Consider the following 19,543-nt stretch of genomic DNA (forward strand, 5'->3'; position numbering starts at 1 on the left):
AAAAAAAATTTGAAATTGAGACCCCAAATCCCTTGCTAAAGGATATTGTGAAGTAAAATGCCAATTCAGTATTCTTGGTTCACTCTGTAATATTTAGATAATAATTCATCGAGATTTAAATTAGGAACCCCTAAAAGTTACAATTATTGTAATTTAGACAACTATTCATATTTGTATAACCTCAGGGTGTGTTGTTGTTGTTGTTTAGTCATTGTGTTGTGTCTGACTTTTCATAACCTCGTGGATCATATTACCCATCGTTTTTTCCTGGCAAAGATACTGAAGCAGTTTGCCATTTACTTCTCCAGTGGATTAAGGCAAATAAAGGTTAAGTGACTTACGGGTCAGGTGTCTGAGATCATATTTGAACTCAGGTCTTCCTGAATCCAGGTCCAGCATTCTGTTCACTGAGCCATCTAGTTGTCTTATAATCTCAGGGTACTGAAAATTAATTTCTAAAAAAATTTAATTGGTAGTGAGCTTTTAAGTAGACATTTTCTACATTTACTGTCAAGCTTCTTTCAAATTTCAGATATTTTAATGATTTTAAACTGATCATTGGTTTATTTTATTGAAAAACTAATGTTCAAAATTAAAGTATGCCTCAGAATAAAACAGATAAAACACTTAATTATAGGTAGAAGAATTACAATTCATTTGCTTATTTATTCCTGACAAAAGATACTTAATTGGCAACATAAATAGAAGTTTCTGGTTCTTTCCACAGAGCAATATAGCTTAAGTAATGTATACCCTTATTTTTCTGCTTTAAGATTTATTCGTCATGAAAGACCTGGTGGTACAATAATGCAGCATATTTTTCTTAATGAGCTTGAAGCAATTCAAAATATTGGACCTGCATTGTACGATTCTGTGTGCAATTCAATATACAGAATTTTTGTATTATGATGTAAGCAGAATGTATAGGTAATTGTAATGAAGGGAGAAAAGTAGTCCTCTAGATATCATGTTAGTGAGTAAAACTGTGCTTTTCAGTTATACTTTTGCTGACCTTGTCATTTTAGAGTAAAAGTCTCTGAAGCTTCAATTCTTGAATATGATTAATATGAGGACAACATAACTAAACTGGTCTTAGAAAAAAAATTTTCCTTGGTTTTTAAAATGTAAACTTAATAACTGTCAGTGAAGACAAGTAATGGATCATAGAGTAAAAATGTTTTTAAAGTTCAAAAAATATAAAAACCTTAAGATTTAACGAAGTAGAATCAAATGAATTTTTTTTTTAAATTGCAAAAATGTGTTTACTCTGCATCGTCCAAGTCTGGGATTTTTTATTTTGTTGCTTAAAGTTATGGTTGACATGTATATAGTTCTGGTTCTGCTGGCTTCACATTTCACTACCTCTTAAAGTGTTTTTTTTTAACTACTCTGTTTTCAACACTACTTCCCTTTTCTTCCCCTCTGAGCTCCAAGCTTGGTATGTAACACTCCAGGCATTCCCTGTATAAAAAGGAAGGTAATGTAGCATATGTTGTTTTTGTTTTGAGTTTCAAAATGAAAAAGTTTCTTTTCTTTGACCTTAAGATGTTTATCTAGATCATGTATGCACTCGATTCCCAATCTGAGAAAACTTAATCCTCAGGATTTCTCAGCCTGAGCCATCTATCCTTACAAAAAAAAAATTATTGAACACCTACTAGGTGCAATTATCAGTAGGTAACATTAATAAAAAAAAAAACAAAACACCTTAAACACAGAACTTTACTTTTATGCCTGTTAAATGTCATCTCTTTGATTTTATCTTATCTTAGCAAGATAATTTTGACATTTTTGCATATTTTATTTTTATAGCAAACACTTAGATTTCCCTCTGTGTCCCTCTGAGCCATCATTTTAAACAAATGATTTTTTTAAAAAAAGAAAAAATGAGAAAGAGGAAGAAGGGGGGAAAAATCAATAAGTACACTGAAAAAATTGGACATATTCAGTGTTTCATGCCCAAGAACCTCTTTCCCATCCTCTGCAAAAGCGTGTCAGGGAGATGTCTTCTCATATCTCTTCTTTTAATACAAGCTTGTTTTTTTTTAAAACTCTGCAGCATTCATTTTCAGTTGTTTTATGACTGCATTTACCTTTTTTTTTACTTTCTGTACACACACACACACACACACACACACACACACACACACACAGAGTTGTTTTTCTTGTCCTTCACTTTGCATCAGTTCATGTAAGTCTTTGCTTCTCTTTATTCACAGCTGTCATGGTTGTGTAATATTTCATTATATCCTTGTACCACAATTTATTTAGTCATTTTCCAATCCATGAGATATCTGCTTTGTTTCTAATTTTTTTGCTACCACAAAAAGTACCACTATAAATATTAAGGTATACATAGATCCTTTCTTTTTGTCAGTATTATCCTTGGGGTATATGTCTAGCTGTGGAATCTCTGGGTCAGAAGGTATGAACATTTTCACCACTTTATTTGAATAATTAACAAATTACTTTCCAGAATGATTGTACTAATTTACAATCAATGCAACAGTGCATTAAATTAATGTGGCTTTCTTTTCACCATCCTTCCTTCCATCATTGATTGCACCTAGATTTTGTCATCCTTGTCAGTTTGCTCAGTGTAAAGTGAAAAATTAGGGTTGTTCCTTTGTGCATTTTTCTTATTCTTGGTGATTTGGAGTATTCTTTCATATGATTGTTAACAGTTTGCACTTCCTTATGAGAATATAATTTTGAATCTTGTTTATATTATTCTTCACCTTACCTATCCTTTCCAACTTTGTTTCCATTGCAGATTTTATAAGTGTGTGTTCATTTAAGACACTGATAACAATTATTTAATTGTGCAGTACTAAGGTAGTGATAATTGTCCATAGTGTTTTATGAAACTTAAAGCAAAATATTTTGAGTTAATATTATTGTACATTAACAACATTTTCATATGTGAGTCTACCTAAAGCTCACATTTCCCCATCTTATCCACAGGGTTATCATTAGATACTTTGTCAAATGCCTGCTAAAGTAAAAATACACTGTCTCAGCAGATTCTCATCTCTACTAATCTAGTAATCCTGTCTAAGAAACGAATTAAGTTAATTTGTCACTGTTTGTTCCCTGTCACTTACATGTCTTACTAATTCTCTTTCTTTCTCATGCTCATACATGTACCCACTGATAATTTCTTTTTTTCTGAAGTGCTTTCTCTGACCCCTCATCATTTTCTACTTGTATTTACTATGCATATATTATACTTTCTCCAGGAGAATACCCATTTCCTTATAGGAATCATAGATTCACAGATTTAGAGATGAAAAGGAGTTTAGAAGTCAGCAGGTTCTCTCATTTTACAGATAAGGAAATTGAATCTTAGGTTAAGTGACATAAACATTGTCACATAGGTAGCCAGTGGGTCAGAGTTAGAATTTTAACTTAGGTCTTCTTCCTGATCCCAACTCCAGCTCTCTCTCACCGTACCACTCTCCATTTTCATTCTTTATTTCTGTATTTTTAGTACCTACCACAACATTCTACATGTAATGTATACCTCTATATTTGTTAAATTTTAATTACTTGTGTTGCTTCCTCTGGCTTCTAAGATGAAATTTTCAACAAGGCTAGTAAAGCATTTATCGAGTGATCTAATTGTTTATTGGAATGATGTTTTTTTCTCCAGATGTCAAGATTGTAGAATTATCTCATCAATACTGTATGCTACCTTTTTGATGTTTTGCCAGTTGACCATAGGAAAGCATCATCCATGTCCTTTTTCTGGGTATCTTGTCATATGTCTTACAAAAAGCATCAACTACTCTCCTGTCTCAAATGTTTTCTCCTTCTTACCTTCTTTAGACTTTTTTTTTAAACAAAATACATCCTCCCATCATCAGTTCATTTTGAGTCCCAACTTAATAAGTCTTGATGACACCTCTACAATCATTTTATTTTCATTTTATTCCCTTAAGCCCTCTTTTGTTTGCTATTTACCTAGGTATCATAGGTATAAATATGTCTCAACCTAATTCCTTATTATTTTTACCTGATGATTACTCTGCATTACCTCCATGTTTACATGGCTTACCTGTACTTCATAGTATATGGTTTTATCAGAACTTTTTTTTCCTCTCCCTCAAATTATATTTTCATTTTACCAGATTGGTTTGAAAAATGGGACAAATCTATCCTTTCCAGTCTTTACGAGTTATACATCATCCTTTGTATTTAAGTTATCATAATAATAACCCAAATCACTTTATCTATGACCTAAGTAGTCAGCTGCTCAAGAAACTAATAGGGATGTCAGTTAACACGAAATAACTGGTTTTTTGATTAATAAAAAAATTCATTTTATATTTATTATGAAATTTCTTAAAATTGTGAAGACTTTTCTTTAAAACTGAATGATTGTTCCTTTTCTTTTTCAGAAACTAAAACATCGAGCACGAGGTTGTTCACCTGATATCAGACAAATTGATCTTGATGTCAACCGCACATATAGGGACCATATTATGTTTAGAGACAGATATGGTGTGAAGTAAGTAAATTTGAATATTGTGTAATATAAATTAGAATCTTAAAAAAGACTTATTATAGTATGTTTTACTTCGAACCTGAGTCCTCAAAGGATCCCATGTAGTACTTTCTATTGACATTTAATTTTCCAGTTTGAGAACATTTAAAACCTTGTCATTTGAAACTGAAACTTAGTGTCTGATTTAATTTACTACTCTGCTCACTTATTAAGTAATAAGAGATTAGTAGAAAAATATAATATTTTTTGATCTGAGAATTCTCATATATGTAAGATAGCTTTTTAGGATGAAATTACTTTTGAAATACCTTTTGAGGGCTGTGCTAATGCCATATATCTCTAAATTATAATGGAACTCTAGAAGACTTGAGGCTAAAGAAAATTAGTTTAAATATAAAGAAAATCCTGAGACAAGAAAATAAGAATTATCATCTTCATAGGCCCAGTCTTAGTATTGTGTAATACTTGCTATTCTCAGATAAGTAATTTGTATGAGAGGTAGCATAACATAAAAAACAAAATTACACAACTTGAGATCAGAAGACTTGGGTTCAAATTCTGACTCTGCCACTTATTAGTGGTGTGACCTGGCAAGTGACTTGATTTAACCTAACCCAACCCACCCTCATTTTACTTGTCTGTAAGATGAGAGCAATTATATTTAGACTGTCTACATCATAAGACTTTCTGTGAGGATCAAATGGCATAATGTATGTAATGTATTTCATGAAGCTTTAAATTTTATATAAATACCTGTGGTCCAGTTTGGCATAGTTATGAAAGTACTTTTTCCAGTTTCTCTTGAAAGAATAAGTCACATTGAAGTAATTTTAAGTATGATAAGAAAGGAGTTGCTAAAAACTATGGCAGAGATTCTTGTGTGAATTATTCCATCTGAATGTAATGTGTCTAATTTTATACAGTCCAATTTTGTTCTTGAACCCACTTATAACCATATAGTTTTACCTGATATATGAGGATATCTGTATATCTGTATGTCTATATAAGAGGAAATCTGTTTCATAACAAATTGACTTCATTTTTAAAATTAAAACAAATTCAGTAACTAAATTGTATTTCATATAACTGTTCTTTTACCTCTAGGCAACAATCTTTATTCCATGTTCTAGCTGCATATTCTATTTATAATACGGTAAGTTATTTATTTTGTACCTAGTCCCATGTTTTATCTTTTTTTTCCCTCATCATGTTGTTTGAGAATATTTAAGATTAAACCTTTTCCAAATAAAACTGTTTCTTAAAATGAGATCCAGATTTCTCCGATGCCTCTCTTACTGTTCAAAAGGATGTCTATTCAGAGAGTGAAATTTTAAATCAGACCATACAGTCTGGTCATAATACCATTACATTTTGTAGTTTGGAGAGTTAGAGTTGATCTCTATTAAGTTTACTTTATTTCCTTCAGGAAAGAAATCTTTCTCATGTTATAAAGTTATCCCACATTTTAAAGAATCGCACATTGGTTGAAGAGTAACTCTGGAGGAATAGACTAAGAGTAAGGATGGGAATTGTCATTTGAAAGTATATGTGTTTATGTTTTGGTATGGAGGTGAATTTTATTTAGGAAACATTCTATAGTTGCATTTGTAGTTTTTTCAAAAAATTGTCTTTAAAGAGCAATGTCTCATCAGAATACTATTCATTTGTTTTTCTTGATTAGTGTGTCAGTGCCAAGAGTATTGTGGTAAGAAGACTAAGATTCTACTTAGGTTATTATGTGGACTAATTTTTCTGTTCCATAAACTGTATCCTTCATCCTAATCTACAAAATACATTGTGTTGTGGCAAGTATGAGCAGGTGAAAAGATGTAAATGAATCAGGAAAAATCTATTTCCTCTCTTAAAAATATAATTCAGAAGTATGTATCCTTCTAATTTATGTTCAATAATTTCAGCTTTGGGAAACCTTACTTTTAAACCAATTGAGTATCTAAAGTTGACATTTCAATTTAGATATCCTACCATTTGCTCATAGTATCATTCAATTTGTAACCAGACTTTTAGGAGAGTCAGAAAGTTTTACCCATTCTGTTTACTTCATTCAGAAAAGAAAACTGGGTCTATTTTTAATATGCATATTCTCCAAGCACTCCCACCTTTTAATTGTGGAGATGTCATTGATGTGTCATTTGGGATTTCAGGTCTAAGAAAATTTTAAAAGCAAACCAGTTCATATATTTAGTTTTAGTGTTTTAATATAGGTCTTCTTTTGAGGCAAGTACAGATGACCACTTGCTATTTTGTGTATTGAAGTTATTAAATGTATCTTTTTATTTCTTCTTCAGACTTGGTATCTTTTGATTTTTGCTTACCTCTTTTTTATAGATAAGTTGTGTTTAAGATAACTATTTTGATTTTCTGATTTCTAATTTTGGCTTATTCAGCAGAAGCTAATAGAAAGCTCATTGTATGGGAGTGATAATTCTTTCCTTAATCTGCCTCTTATCTTCTCTGGTCCTAAGTTTGCTCATTTGCAAAAAATGAGATTAAACAATCAGTTATTCGTGTCCCATCAAACTCTATGGTTCTATGGTTTTATTTAAGACCTTGGTGTAGTACCTGCCTTAAGTATTGTTAACTTTGAAAGTGAAGAATCTGAGGTCAGCGTATGCCATGGCAGACCATGTATTCTTGGATTTGGGCATAGTAGTATTTGATACTATCCTTCCATAATTTGGGGTCATGGAATCTGCCCATGTTCTTGCTTCCAGAACAAGAGACTCCTAAATATTGTCGTCTCAGTCCCAATTCTCTCAAAACAGATACTAGAATTTATGGTATAAGGAAAAGAGTACTTGGAATGACAGGACCTGAGTTCAAATCCCTGCTACTTACAATATAATTAATCATGTATAATAATAACAAAAATAAAAACTCACTATTATATATAACTTTAAGGCTTGCAAAGTACTTTAATGTTTATTATTTCATTTGATCCTCACAACATTCTGAAATTGGTGTTGTTATTTCTAGTTTAGACAAATAATTTAGGCTCTCCAGGACTGTTTCTTCATCTGTAAGACAGAAATGTTGGATTAGATGACCTCTACAGTCCCATTTTTGTGATTTTATAACCTAGAAAATGTGTTCCACATAAAGAATAGCTCTACCTAAAGAAATAATGGAAGAAGACTTTCTCCTAGTGTTTATTTCATTTCATGTGCATTCATATATATGCAAATAAAGATGGAGATTATCCATAAGGCCTTCCCATTGGGACTTTTGGAGTGCTGTAGTCAGGTTCTTCATGGTCCTTCACAGACTTTGAAATTCCCCTTTAACTAACTTATGGGAATACATGTAGACTTTCTTATGAAGGAGATTACAAATGTAATAACCTTCCTACTTTTCATCACACACATTTTTTTTTTTTACTTTTGCCTATTCTTGGTCTAGGATGAAAGTGAACTGGTCTTTGAAATGGAAAGACAGGATTCTGTTTGAACTTTTATCCCTAAATGTGTGACTACATGCTTTATGTCAAAGCATGTTGATGAATGTTCCCCACAGTGTGGAAGCTATAAAAATACTTGTTGACTGACTGGATTCAAGGGAATTAGCAACTAGGATAAATTTTAATGCTGTGGAATAATGATTATGTCAGAAATTCAAAGGAAAAGAAACATTATGAAATATTTATTATAAGAAAAAAATGAGAACTCTGTTGAACAAATAGCAGAACTATTGATTTCAGGGGTCATAAAGAAAAAACTAGAAGCCAAAGCTATATTTGGAGGACAACATGGTGGGATAGTAAAATATAGAGTGGTGGTTAAACAACATGAGGTAATAGGGCACTGAATTCATGTTCAAAGAACTTGGTTTGCATTCCAAGCCATTTACTAGTAGTATCAATTTGAGTAAGTCATTTTACTTTTTGGCCTTGATTTACTCATCTGTAAAATGAGAAGGTTGGATTCTGTTAGGAGATCTCTGTTATGTGACACAGTAGATAGAGAGCTGGGTCTGGAGTCAGGAAGACTCATCTTAATGGGTTCAAATCTAACTGCAGGCACTTACTGGCTATGTGATCCCCAGCAAGTCACTTATCCCTGTTTGCCTCAGTTTCCTCATCTGTAAATGAGCTGGAGAAGGAAATGGTGAACAACTCCAGTATCTCTTCCAAGAAAACCCTAATGGGGTCATAAAAGAGTTAGATTGAAAAACCACCACAAAATGAGAGGGTTGAACTACATGACCTCTAAAGTCCATTCCTTCTGACCATATAAACATAGGCATTTAGAACTATACAATCTATGTACAGTATTGGATGTTTCCAAGACTCATTCAGCTCTGTCCTACATGTAATATACATACATGCATATGTACATACATAGTGAGTGAATACACACACACACACACACACACACACTCACACTCACACTCACACACACGTTCTCAGCAATATAGCTGTACGCGAACGGTGCCAAAGGAAGGTGCCAAATAGCTTCTAGTCATATCTAGTTTAGTATTTTATGTTGATCCAGAGATTGAGGATTGGCCCTGGGAAAGTATGTATTTTCTCTTAACATGATGTACTTTGGTAAGAAATCCTTCAGATATTTGAACAAGTAAACACTTGTTTTTATTCACTTAATCTTCAGGAAGTTGGATACTGTCAGGGAATGAGCCAGATCACTGCTTTGCTCCTTATGTATATGAATGAAGAAGATGCCTTCTGGGCTCTGGTGAAGCTACTTTCAGGCCCCAAGTATGCCATGCATGGTAAGAAAAGCTAATTTTTTGCCATTAAAAAAAGATGTTAAAAACTTTTTAAAACTTTGAATAATCTTAGTAGCATGAAGTGAAAGATTTTAAAAAATGAAACACTAAAAAAATTTCCAGAGGAAAATTGAAAAAAAAAATATTGGACAATGTGAGAAAAGTTTACATTTTTTTTTTTTACTGGAATTTGAGGAAAAATTTTCTTGTGTTAAAAAAAAAATAAAATTACATTTTATTGAATATAAATTCATTCTATAAATGAATTACTACATCCAATTTTATTTATTTCTACGTTGTTTGAAATTGCAGAGCTTAATAAGTAAATATTGTATTTTTTCTAGAGGCATGGGGAAACAAGTTTTTTGTGAGAAGATAGAAACTTTCTAAGTTTTAAGAAATTATAATGTTTACCCCTCCAAAATCATCTTATTAATTCATCTTACAGCTATTATTTGTCATGTATTTTTTTACTGTGGAATAATAAATAGTTTTAATAAGGTTATGAAATTTAGATGTTTTAAAATAAGGTTAGTATTTCAGTTAAATACTGTTATATACTGTTATCCTATAAAGTTTAATTTTAATTTAAATAGCCATTTATATTTTACAGTTTTTACATTTTTATAATATTTTACAGTAATAGCAGTATTTCTCCTTTTTTCATTTTTAATTTATGATTTTAAGCAACTTATTCCATTTTTCATAATCTTTTCCTGACCTTTGTTAAATCATGTACAATCCGATTTTGACACACTTGGGTTGTGATTTGTTCTTGGAAGCACATATTATATGTATGTCATAGTTTTCCCTCCATGTGGTAAAAATTAGTCATGGCAGATTTTAAAATTTTATTGCCAGTTGCTTCCAAATGTATCCTTTGAACGTGAAAAACACTTCTTAAAATTAGAAGTTGATGGTGGGATAGAGTCATTTCATAACACTTCTAAGGCAGATAAATTAAATAACATTAAATATAAAAATTGGTATTTTGTTATAAATTTCCATTTCCTGCTTCTCTTTACATTATCCCAGCATCTTCCAATAGCTTAGCGGAAGTAAGCCCTATTTGTTGAGAATTTAAACTTTTTTAGTGAAAGAATACTTCGTAAAAAGACAACTGCTAATATCAGCTTATATCAATTCTTGGAATGAGAGTAAAACATTTATTTAACCTTGAACTCATAACTGACATTTTAAACTTTATACTGTGGTGTGTGTGTGTGTGTTGTTGCTATTTGGTTGTTTCAGTTGTGTCCAACGCTTTGTGACCCCCTTTGGGGTTTTCTTAGCAAAGACACTGGAGTGCTTTCCTTCTCCAGGTGAGGACATTGCAGCAAACAGGATTAAGTGATTTGTCCAGTCGCACAGGTAGAAAGTGTCTGAGGCAACATAAGAACTCACAGAATTGAGTCTGGCTGCCTACCTCTTATTGCTTTTTGCCTTATACTGAATTCTGTGACATGAACACCAAGCTTGAGCATATGAGAAGAATCCCCCTCCTAGTTCTTTTTAGAGGTAGAATATCATAGAAGCCACATATTACATATCAGTTAGATTTTTTTTTTTTACAAGTTAGCATTGTGTTTTTTTTCTCCTATTGTAAAAACTTGTTTATTACGTCTTTCAGGTTGTGGGGAATATGATGGAAACTATAGGTATTATAAAAATCAAAATATGTTAAAAACATTTTATGTTTTAAAAACCTCCGTTGTGAATTTTTACTTTGATATTTCATGTGAACATATGGTGTTGCTGGTATATTCTGGATTACTATTGACTTTGGTGTTGGTAACAAATATTTACATGGGAAAAATGCCCTATTTCTTAGAAATGATATTTGACTTAAATATACATGGTAGCTTATTCACCAATTAATGCTACCAATGGGTTTTTTTGGCAAGTTAATATTAATTCCCTCAGTAATTTTTTAAAGTTGTAGTTAAAGATATTTTTGCTAGTGCTTCTCTTCTTGAAGGTATCCATTTCCAGGTCTGCTAGTAAAACTTGGAAATGTGTATGTTAACTTAGTTTTATGTGGCATATGTAAATATGAATTTGTAGTGAATATGATAGCTCAGCAAATGTTTTTAAATTACTAGTACTAGAATATCAAAGAAAAAATAAAATTTCTGTTTTCTAAGCATACACAAGCCTATTGGTTGGTCTCCCTGCTTCAAGTCTCTCCCCATTCCAATCCATCCTTCACTCAGCTGTCAAATTGGTGTGAATATAGGTCTGACCATATCACCACCACCTCTCCTTTAGTGTCTCTAGGATGAAATATAAAATCTTCTCTTTGACTTTTGCAGACCTTCATAATTTGGCCTCTTCTTGCATTTCCAGTCTTGTTCTTACTCCTCTTCCATGTCCTCTTTGACCCAGTGAAATGGTATCATCTCTTTCCTGTTCCTAACATGTGACAAGCTGTGTCCTGCTTCTGAGCATTTTCACTGACCATGGCTAGAATTTTCTTTCTCCACATCTCTGCCTTCTGACTTCCCTCATGTCCTTCAGCTAACTTTGGGATAATTAAGTTGTAGTGTTGATTAGCAAATGAATTTGACATGCTTTCTAGTCCTTTGCTAAACTGCATCAACTGGGACTAATATCTTAGAAAATAATGAATTTTTAAAACCCTAAGTTTAGAATTTTTCAAAAATTGACTAAGCAGTTAAATGTATAAAAACATCTCCGAATAGTTCATAATTCCTACCCAGTCAGAAGCCACCTAAATTATATAGTGTAATTGACTTTCTTAAAATACAATGACTTAACTATTTTTATATTGGACAAAATTTTATTTATAGAATCTCATTCTGATTTTTATGGTGGGATTACAGGTCTTTAAAATATGTGCATGGTCTATTTGATAAGTAGAAACATGATTTTGTAAATCTAACTTTAACATTAAATTTTTTTATACGAACTTATTCAGTTTTCCTTTTATGACATATTTACATTAAAATGGCATCAAGTTAGGATTGAATCACCTTTGAGGGAAAACCTAGGTGAAATTCTTATATACAGGCTGACTTTTTCACAAACAAAACTCAATGTCTACTTCATCTGTAGGTAACTTGACTCTAAATTCTTTCCTTCCTTCCTTCCTTCATCTCTTTCTTTTTCCACTCTGACAAATATCATTTTAATTTTATAATATGTAAGAAGACATTTCTCTTTTATCTTCTGACAAAGAAAATATTTCCTAACCCTGCTTGAAAAGGTAATACAAGGGTGATTTTACAGACAGACAGACAGACAGACAGACAGACAGACACACACACACACACACACACACACACACAGTTTAATAAATAGATAGTGAGCAGTAGCAGTACTGTTAAAATTTCATTACCATCATTTGCATACGTTCTTTTCTAGATGGGGAGAAAATCTATACAGTACCGGTTGTTTTCATGTTAGCTCTTTTATATACTATATACTGTATTTCAAAACTGATTTTTTTCCTTCCTTGTAATAAAATAACTTTCTTTTATGCTGCGTCCTAGGATTTTTTGTCCAAGGTTTTCCTAAACTTCTGAGATTTCAAGAACACCATGAAAAAATACTGAAGAAATTTCTATCTAAACTTAAGCAACACTTGGTAGGTAAAAGTGGTTGAAAATTTAGCTAAAGAAGTAAAGACCAGCTTTTGATTCTACTGTTTTCACTTTTTTTATTCATAAAGTAAGCAATTTAAAAATCACAATTTATTTCAGTATATTGAATTTCAGAATTGTAGTTTCGATATGCCAGGTTAATCTGAGCAATAATATGTGAGATTTGTTGTACTTTGTAATTGAAAGGAAGATATTTCTTGTTTATTCTGATAAATAAAAATGTTACATTTCTTAAGTATATGTGACCTCTCTTCCCCCACCCCCCGCCCCCACGAAGTGATCTCAGTGGATTTGGAAGCATTTGGGGGGGGAAAGGGGGGCAGTGAATGGTCCAAACATATATTGTATCATCCATTGGATCTCATAGTACCTAAATATACAATATATATCATGGGATCAGTAAAGACAGTGTAAAATATTACAGCATTTTAATAAAAAAAGAATTTAGCAGTAGAAGGACTTCAGAAGCCCTGTAGTCCATTTCTCATTTTAGAGATGGGAAACGAAGCATCTTCCTTAAAGTTACACATGTAGTAAGTGACAGAGGCAGAATTTGGAATTCTGCCTGACTTTCTACTGAAGATGAGGGAAAGACCAGAATAGGGAAAAATAGAAATAAAACATCATGAAGAAAAGCTCTAGTGAGATGTCAGAAGGTTTCGCATGGCCTAGGTTTCTTATTCCTTTTCTTCACTCTAAGGTATCTAACATATCTATAAGTGTTCTAGTTTCTAACACTTTGTTTTTTTAGTCTGATTCCTACATAGTACAAATGAGTTCAAATGAAATCATCAATATAAAGTGCTTTATAAAACTTGTATAAATGTCAGTTGCCATTATCATCTTAAGTTATGTTTGTGTATACGAGGGTTGGTGGTTTGGTTTTTTTTTTTCAGGATTCTCAAGAAATCTACACAAGCTTTTATACAATGAAGTGGTTCTTTCAGTGTTTCCTTGATCGAGTAAGTATTTTTATTTACTGAACTTAAACATGAAATTATAAAGTAGAACCAAATTATTGACTTTTTAAAAAACTTTATTGCAGACCCCCTTTACGCTCAACCTCAGGATATGGGATATTTACATATTTGAAGGAGAACGAGTTCTTACTGCCATGTCTTACACAATCCTGAAGCTTCACAGAAGTAAGAAATGTTTTTACTGCAAATACCCTACAGAAATTATTATCTTTAAAAACCCTATACTCTTTATTCCTGTACATTTTTTTTTTAATGGTTTTTTTAACTACCAAAAGCAAATGAACGAAGTTATATACCATTTGACAGTTTTTTTCCTTTGGGTTTATTTCATGAAACCTTTCTATAGAGACTATAAATCTGATGATAGAGTCATGGCGTTTTAGTGGCCTTTGATCTTTTCCTCAAATCTCCCATTGCTTATCTCCACTTAATGGTGGGTATAAAGTATGTGTATCAAAGTTGTGTGGAGCCTAAGCATGACACTAATGCCAAGTTTCTCTCTAGATTCTCTCTCTTCTCGAGCTGTGCTTAACTTGTTCATTCCGCCTATAATCTACTTCAGCATTTTGGATTGCTCCTGAGAACAGTGACTACACTCCCTTTCAGGGTTCTAGGGGTAACCCTGGGATGTGTGTGTGGTGTCTGGGAATAAACTCCTGCTTATCACTGTAGCTTCTTAGCCTACTCCAGTGTGGTGGTCATTTCTACAAATCAGTCACAGTGACAGTATTAACTTTCAGACATACAGTAATTACTAAATGACAAGGTAAAAATGAAAATAATCATAATGTAACATTTATTCAGTAGAAGGCAAAATTAAGAATCCTCAAATCATCACAGTCCTCCCATAAACGTAGGCCACATCTTCAGTATGCTGGGAAATACAATGTACTCTAATAGTAACATTTTTTTAGTGTCTTTGTATTCTGTCTGTTTTTTCCCCTAGTCTCAGGTTCATTAGTGTGAGCCTTAGAAGAGGACAGGACCAGGGAATCTAGAGCTCAAACATGAAAAAGCCAAAAGAGTTGTTTTTCTGCTCCTTTCTCCAAGAAAAGGGTCAAAGGCAGGGGTGTGCTGTACTTAATTCTTACCAAGCTGATTGTTAAATTTTAATTGAGTATTACATTTTGGGAATTGGCAAATATTGCAGATATGGGCTTCATTATTTTGCTGATAAGTGTTAAGTCTAGATTTAAGAAAGTGATGGAGAAAATGTTAAAAATGTAAAATAAACTTAAAAGTGTGTTGTGCATGTATTTTCCCTCTGGAGAGCCTGTTGTTCAATATTTATCACCACTCCCTTAGTTATAGATTACTGACTAACTTTCATTTTAGGTGTTCTTTTGAGCAAGAAGATTTGAAAATCTTTAGCAGAAGGCTTCAAAATACTTCCTAAAATTAGGAATGAATGAAAAAGCATTTATTAAGTACTTTACTCTATGTTGAACACTATGCTAAGTGCTGGAGAGTAATACAGATAGAAAATTCCAGAAATTCCTCCTCAAGGAGTTTATACTCTAGTTAGGGCAGATATAAACTTATAAAATCTGTGACATAAAAAAAAGTTCAGCTAAAGGGTATGTAGAAAGTCTTAGAAGTCCTAAGGATTCAGTGGTTCAAGTGTATGGCGTAACACAGAGGAGATGACAGTGGCAGGAGATTGTAGGCCATAAAAGTGGGCAGGTGGTAAGGCCTGGAGACTCTTAGAGACAGTGGCTAGACATATATTAAGGCCTGGTGGTCCTACATCATTTTGTAACAGAAAGTGGAATTATTAATTCAGCTTACTCAAGCCATATGAGTAGTCAGGTAACAGGTGAAGGGAGAAGACAGGAAGGAAGAGCAGCTCCTATGACAGCATCTCTTCCGCATTGCACGGCCATCTGGATTGGTTCTGGAATGGCCTGGTGTCAGAGGAGTGCCTTTTTCACTGAAAAATGATAATATGAGACTAGAATAGAAAGTTAGAGTTTCTGTTAAAAATTAGGAATCTTACACATTTTTCAAATCTGAAATCAGGTCCCTATTCCTCTGTCCTTCCTTAGATATAGTATTTATAGTTTGTACCATATAATTAACAATCGTTGTAGCTGAAACCAAGTGACTGTTGGTGGTGAAACCAGTGGTGACCGTTGACAATGTGTTTGTCTTTTCTCCTGTCCCTTATTAGAGCATCTAATGAAACTGTCTATGGAAGAGCTTGTGGAATTTCTTCAAGAAACACTAGCCAAGGACTTTTTTTTTGATGATGACTTTGTAATAGAGCAACTTCAGAATTCTATGTTAGAACTGAAACGGGCCAAGTTAGATCTCCCAGAACCCGGTAAGAAATTTTACCAAAAATCCTGCTTCCTAATATAATAAAGATTAAAATACATAGTAAGGTTAACACTGACCAGTTTTAGAAGTATAATCATTATACTTTCATTAGTATTGGTATAAATGAACTCTTATTAGATGGTGTGGTTCCTATTTATACTCCAATAGCCTATGAAAGCTTTGATTCCAAGTAAATAAATATAAATTTACCTCCACAAATCCAATAAAGCCAGTGAATCTTGATTCAGTAAGTGCATCTCTGTATTCTGCGGTGTGGGCAACATCCACACGTATTTTGGAGGATTTAAGAAACACAGAAAGACATAATAGATTATCTAAACTGAAAATACGTGATTCAGGGTGTGTATTCTTAGAGGCAGCTAGGTTGCCTAGTGGTTTGAGCATGAGATCAGGAGTTAGGAGAACCTAATTTCAATTCCTGCCTCGGACACTTACTAGCTGTGTGACCCTGGAAAAATTATTTAGCTTCTTCTGTCTGCCTCAGTTTCCTCAGCTGTTAAATGGGGTAATAATAGCACTAAATTCCTAGGATTGTTGTGAGAATCAAATGTGATAATATTTGTATAGTGATTACTATATTTATTGCCTGGCACATAATAGGTGCTTAATAAACGTTTGTGTCCTTACCTTCTCATAAGATCGTGGATTATAGCAGAGAATGATTTTAAAGGTCATCTGGTCTAGCCCCCTGCTACAGATGAGGAAACCAAGGTCCAAAGAAGTTGTTATTTGTTCAGGAGCATGAAGATAGTAAGCAAGAAAGCTGGGATTTGAACCTGGGCTGTCTAAACCCAGCATTCTTTCCACTGAACCATATTGTCATTGTTCTCTTCTCTGAATAAAAGTCAGTTCTCTAACTGTAACTTTTTGAGGAGAGGGGAGAAAAAAGAACTCAGATTAGCTGTAGCTAGGGTTGTGGTCAATTCTAGTGTCTCCTTAATGTGATATTATGGAGCAGACTTTTTAAGGGTTGAAGTAGATCAATTGAAAGATGATTGCTCGGCATAGAGAGAGCAGAATTAATAAGGGCTATATAAAAAGCAATGGTGGAAATATAGCTAACACCTAGGTAATGTCCTCTTTTCCTATGGACAGATTCAAGACTCTTTATTTTTTATGGTTAATTAATGCCATTCTAATACTTATTCATTGTAATCAGTTTGCTAGCACAGGAGCAGGAAGAACTTAAGTATTGCAAATGGAAACGTACTTTGTTAAAGTCATTGTCATTGGTTAGTGAGGATATTCTTTTTGCCCATTGTGAAGCCCTGCTACTAAGAATTTTTTCTTACTATATACAGCACATTTTTGCAATCTCTCTTTCTCCTTCTCTTCACCTTGTTCTCTCTTCTCTTCCTCCATCCTTACCCCTGTCCCATCTTCCTTGTACCAGTGAAAGTCAGCAGCTGCATCTAGTCTTAGGGATTTGCTTGTGGTATTGAGAGGTTAAATGACCGGCCATATTGCCAGTGCTTGTTTTGGCCACCTGCCTGTCCATCCACTGTGTGACATTTTGCTTCTCTTCTCATCCTCTTTTTAAAGAGAAAATATGTTTTCTAAAACAGCATAGGCCATTCATGTTCCATTTAAAATTTATCTTTCATATGTTGCCCCATTATACATTTTATAATAGGGTTGTTTAATATCTTACTTTAAATTGATTTATACATAATTTCTGTCACTCATTAATGTAGGGAAGAGCTGTATAATTCCATTTTGTGTTTGTTTTCATTATTTCAAAAGGATTGGTTTTTTGTTACCCTTCCTTTCCTTCAACAGTTGTTGAAATTAATGTGGCTTTATTCTGCCAGTGTGCTCAGCATCATTAGTGTCAGAACAGTAATAGGAACACTATTTCATTTAATGAAAGAATATGGACCGACTGGGGACATCTGAGGAAAAATGAGTGATGGGGAATACAAATGAAGCTTTCACAGAACAGGTGGGCTTTTCAGGAACAATTTGTTGCTGAAGGAAAGTGCTTAATGAAATTTAGCTGTAAGAGTTGGAGGCCTAAAAAATGACTATGGAAGAGGATACCGAGACTTGAGTTTTTGAAGTACAAAGCTTAAAAAAGAACCATAACTGTAATATTCAGTAGAATGATTAGTAATGGATCATGGGGATTGTTATCACAAGTAACTGTTTTCTTAGCTTGCCATAACTTGGCAGCTTTACTTTATTTAGTAAATTGAGGTTTTTAAAAATGAGACATTAAAAAAATTTAAAAATTAGACTTTATATTCAGCATTGCCATCTCTGCAATAAATCCGGGGGAAGTGATTTAAAATTCTCTATTTTAATGTCAGATGTATTATTTTAAATATCTTAATTGCCCTTCACACTAAGTAATTCAGTAAGTAGTCTGTGTTCATGCTGTCCATTCTAGACCAAACTTTACTACTTCAGTAATTTATTTTTGCATTTAACATTTTTAATTAAAATCTTTCAACCTCATTATGTGAGGCTATGCCTAGTATATTTTTCTTCAGTTTTTTAAAAAAAATTCAATCCAACAAGCATTTCATTCACATAATCATAAGATTTTAAAGTCAAAATGGATCCCATTATCCATTTAATTCAAATCATATCCAAAAAAGCCTGTCTATTACAGCAGTTTCTTCCTGAAGATTTCCAATTAGCAGGAATGCACCACTTTCTTAGGCAGCTCTTTCTTCTCTCTGCTGTATTCCATGCCCCTTTCGGATTTTGGAGTTACACATTGTAAACTCCTTTTTAATAGTTTTAATATTTTTAATAGTTCATTGCTAACATCATCCACTGCATTTTACTTGCTTTCTGTTGCCTTTTAGTGGTGTCTTTATGTTGTTGTAGTTAGTATATATCTGTTCTTTTGATTTTCCTTTTCATCACTTCATACAAGTCTTCTGATGTTTCTCTGCATTTGTAGTTCATTGTAGAATTTTATAGAAGTTCTGCCTTGAACACTACCATTTTTCTAGATAATCTATAATACTAACTACTTCTAAATTAGAAATTTTTGGTTTCTTTATGTGTAAAACTGTGTAATATGTTAAAGCCCCTTAAAAGAGAACAGCTATTAGGAAATGCAGTAACGTCTTGTTTGTAGTTCTGTTAAGGCCCTTTACCTTCCTGAGAACTATCTTCTCATAACAAATATTAACAGAGCCAGGCCTTACTAAAGGATGGCACATATGCAACACTCATACTTATGAAATTAAAGGCTTGTATCCCTCCTGAGGAATAGTAGAGAATATGGAAGGCAGGGACAGGGACAAAGAGAGAGAGCACGAACACTAGAGAAAACTCATTTACTGGTATTTGACTCTGGAGTAATTGATGAGGATGCATATTCAAACAAATAAGAC

General features: G+C 33.0%; 1 protein-coding gene across 5 annotated transcripts in view; it reads left to right on the forward strand.

Moving 5' to 3' along the window:
* The window catches only part of USP6NL (USP6 N-terminal like), a 203,910-nt gene that overhangs the window by 162,608 nt on the left and 21,759 nt on the right, over window positions 1-19,543 (forward strand). For all 5 annotated transcript variants that reach the window (XM_072653340.1, XM_072653342.1, XM_072653338.1 and 2 more), the window contains 7 exons: window positions 4,401-4,510; window positions 5,612-5,660; window positions 9,133-9,253; window positions 12,763-12,857; window positions 13,770-13,835; window positions 13,919-14,018; window positions 16,024-16,176. In XM_072653340.1, the coding sequence (XP_072509441.1) occupies window positions 4,401-4,510; window positions 5,612-5,660; window positions 9,133-9,253; window positions 12,763-12,857; window positions 13,770-13,835; window positions 13,919-14,018; window positions 16,024-16,176 (694 nt within the window). The remainder of the gene's footprint in view (window positions 1-4,400; window positions 4,511-5,611; window positions 5,661-9,132; window positions 9,254-12,762; window positions 12,858-13,769; window positions 13,836-13,918; window positions 14,019-16,023; window positions 16,177-19,543) is intronic.

Source organism: Notamacropus eugenii, chromosome 3, assembly GCF_028372415.1.
Source record: "Notamacropus eugenii isolate mMacEug1 chromosome 3, mMacEug1.pri_v2, whole genome shotgun sequence".
Lineage (NCBI taxonomy): Eukaryota > Metazoa > Chordata > Mammalia > Diprotodontia > Macropodidae > Notamacropus > Notamacropus eugenii.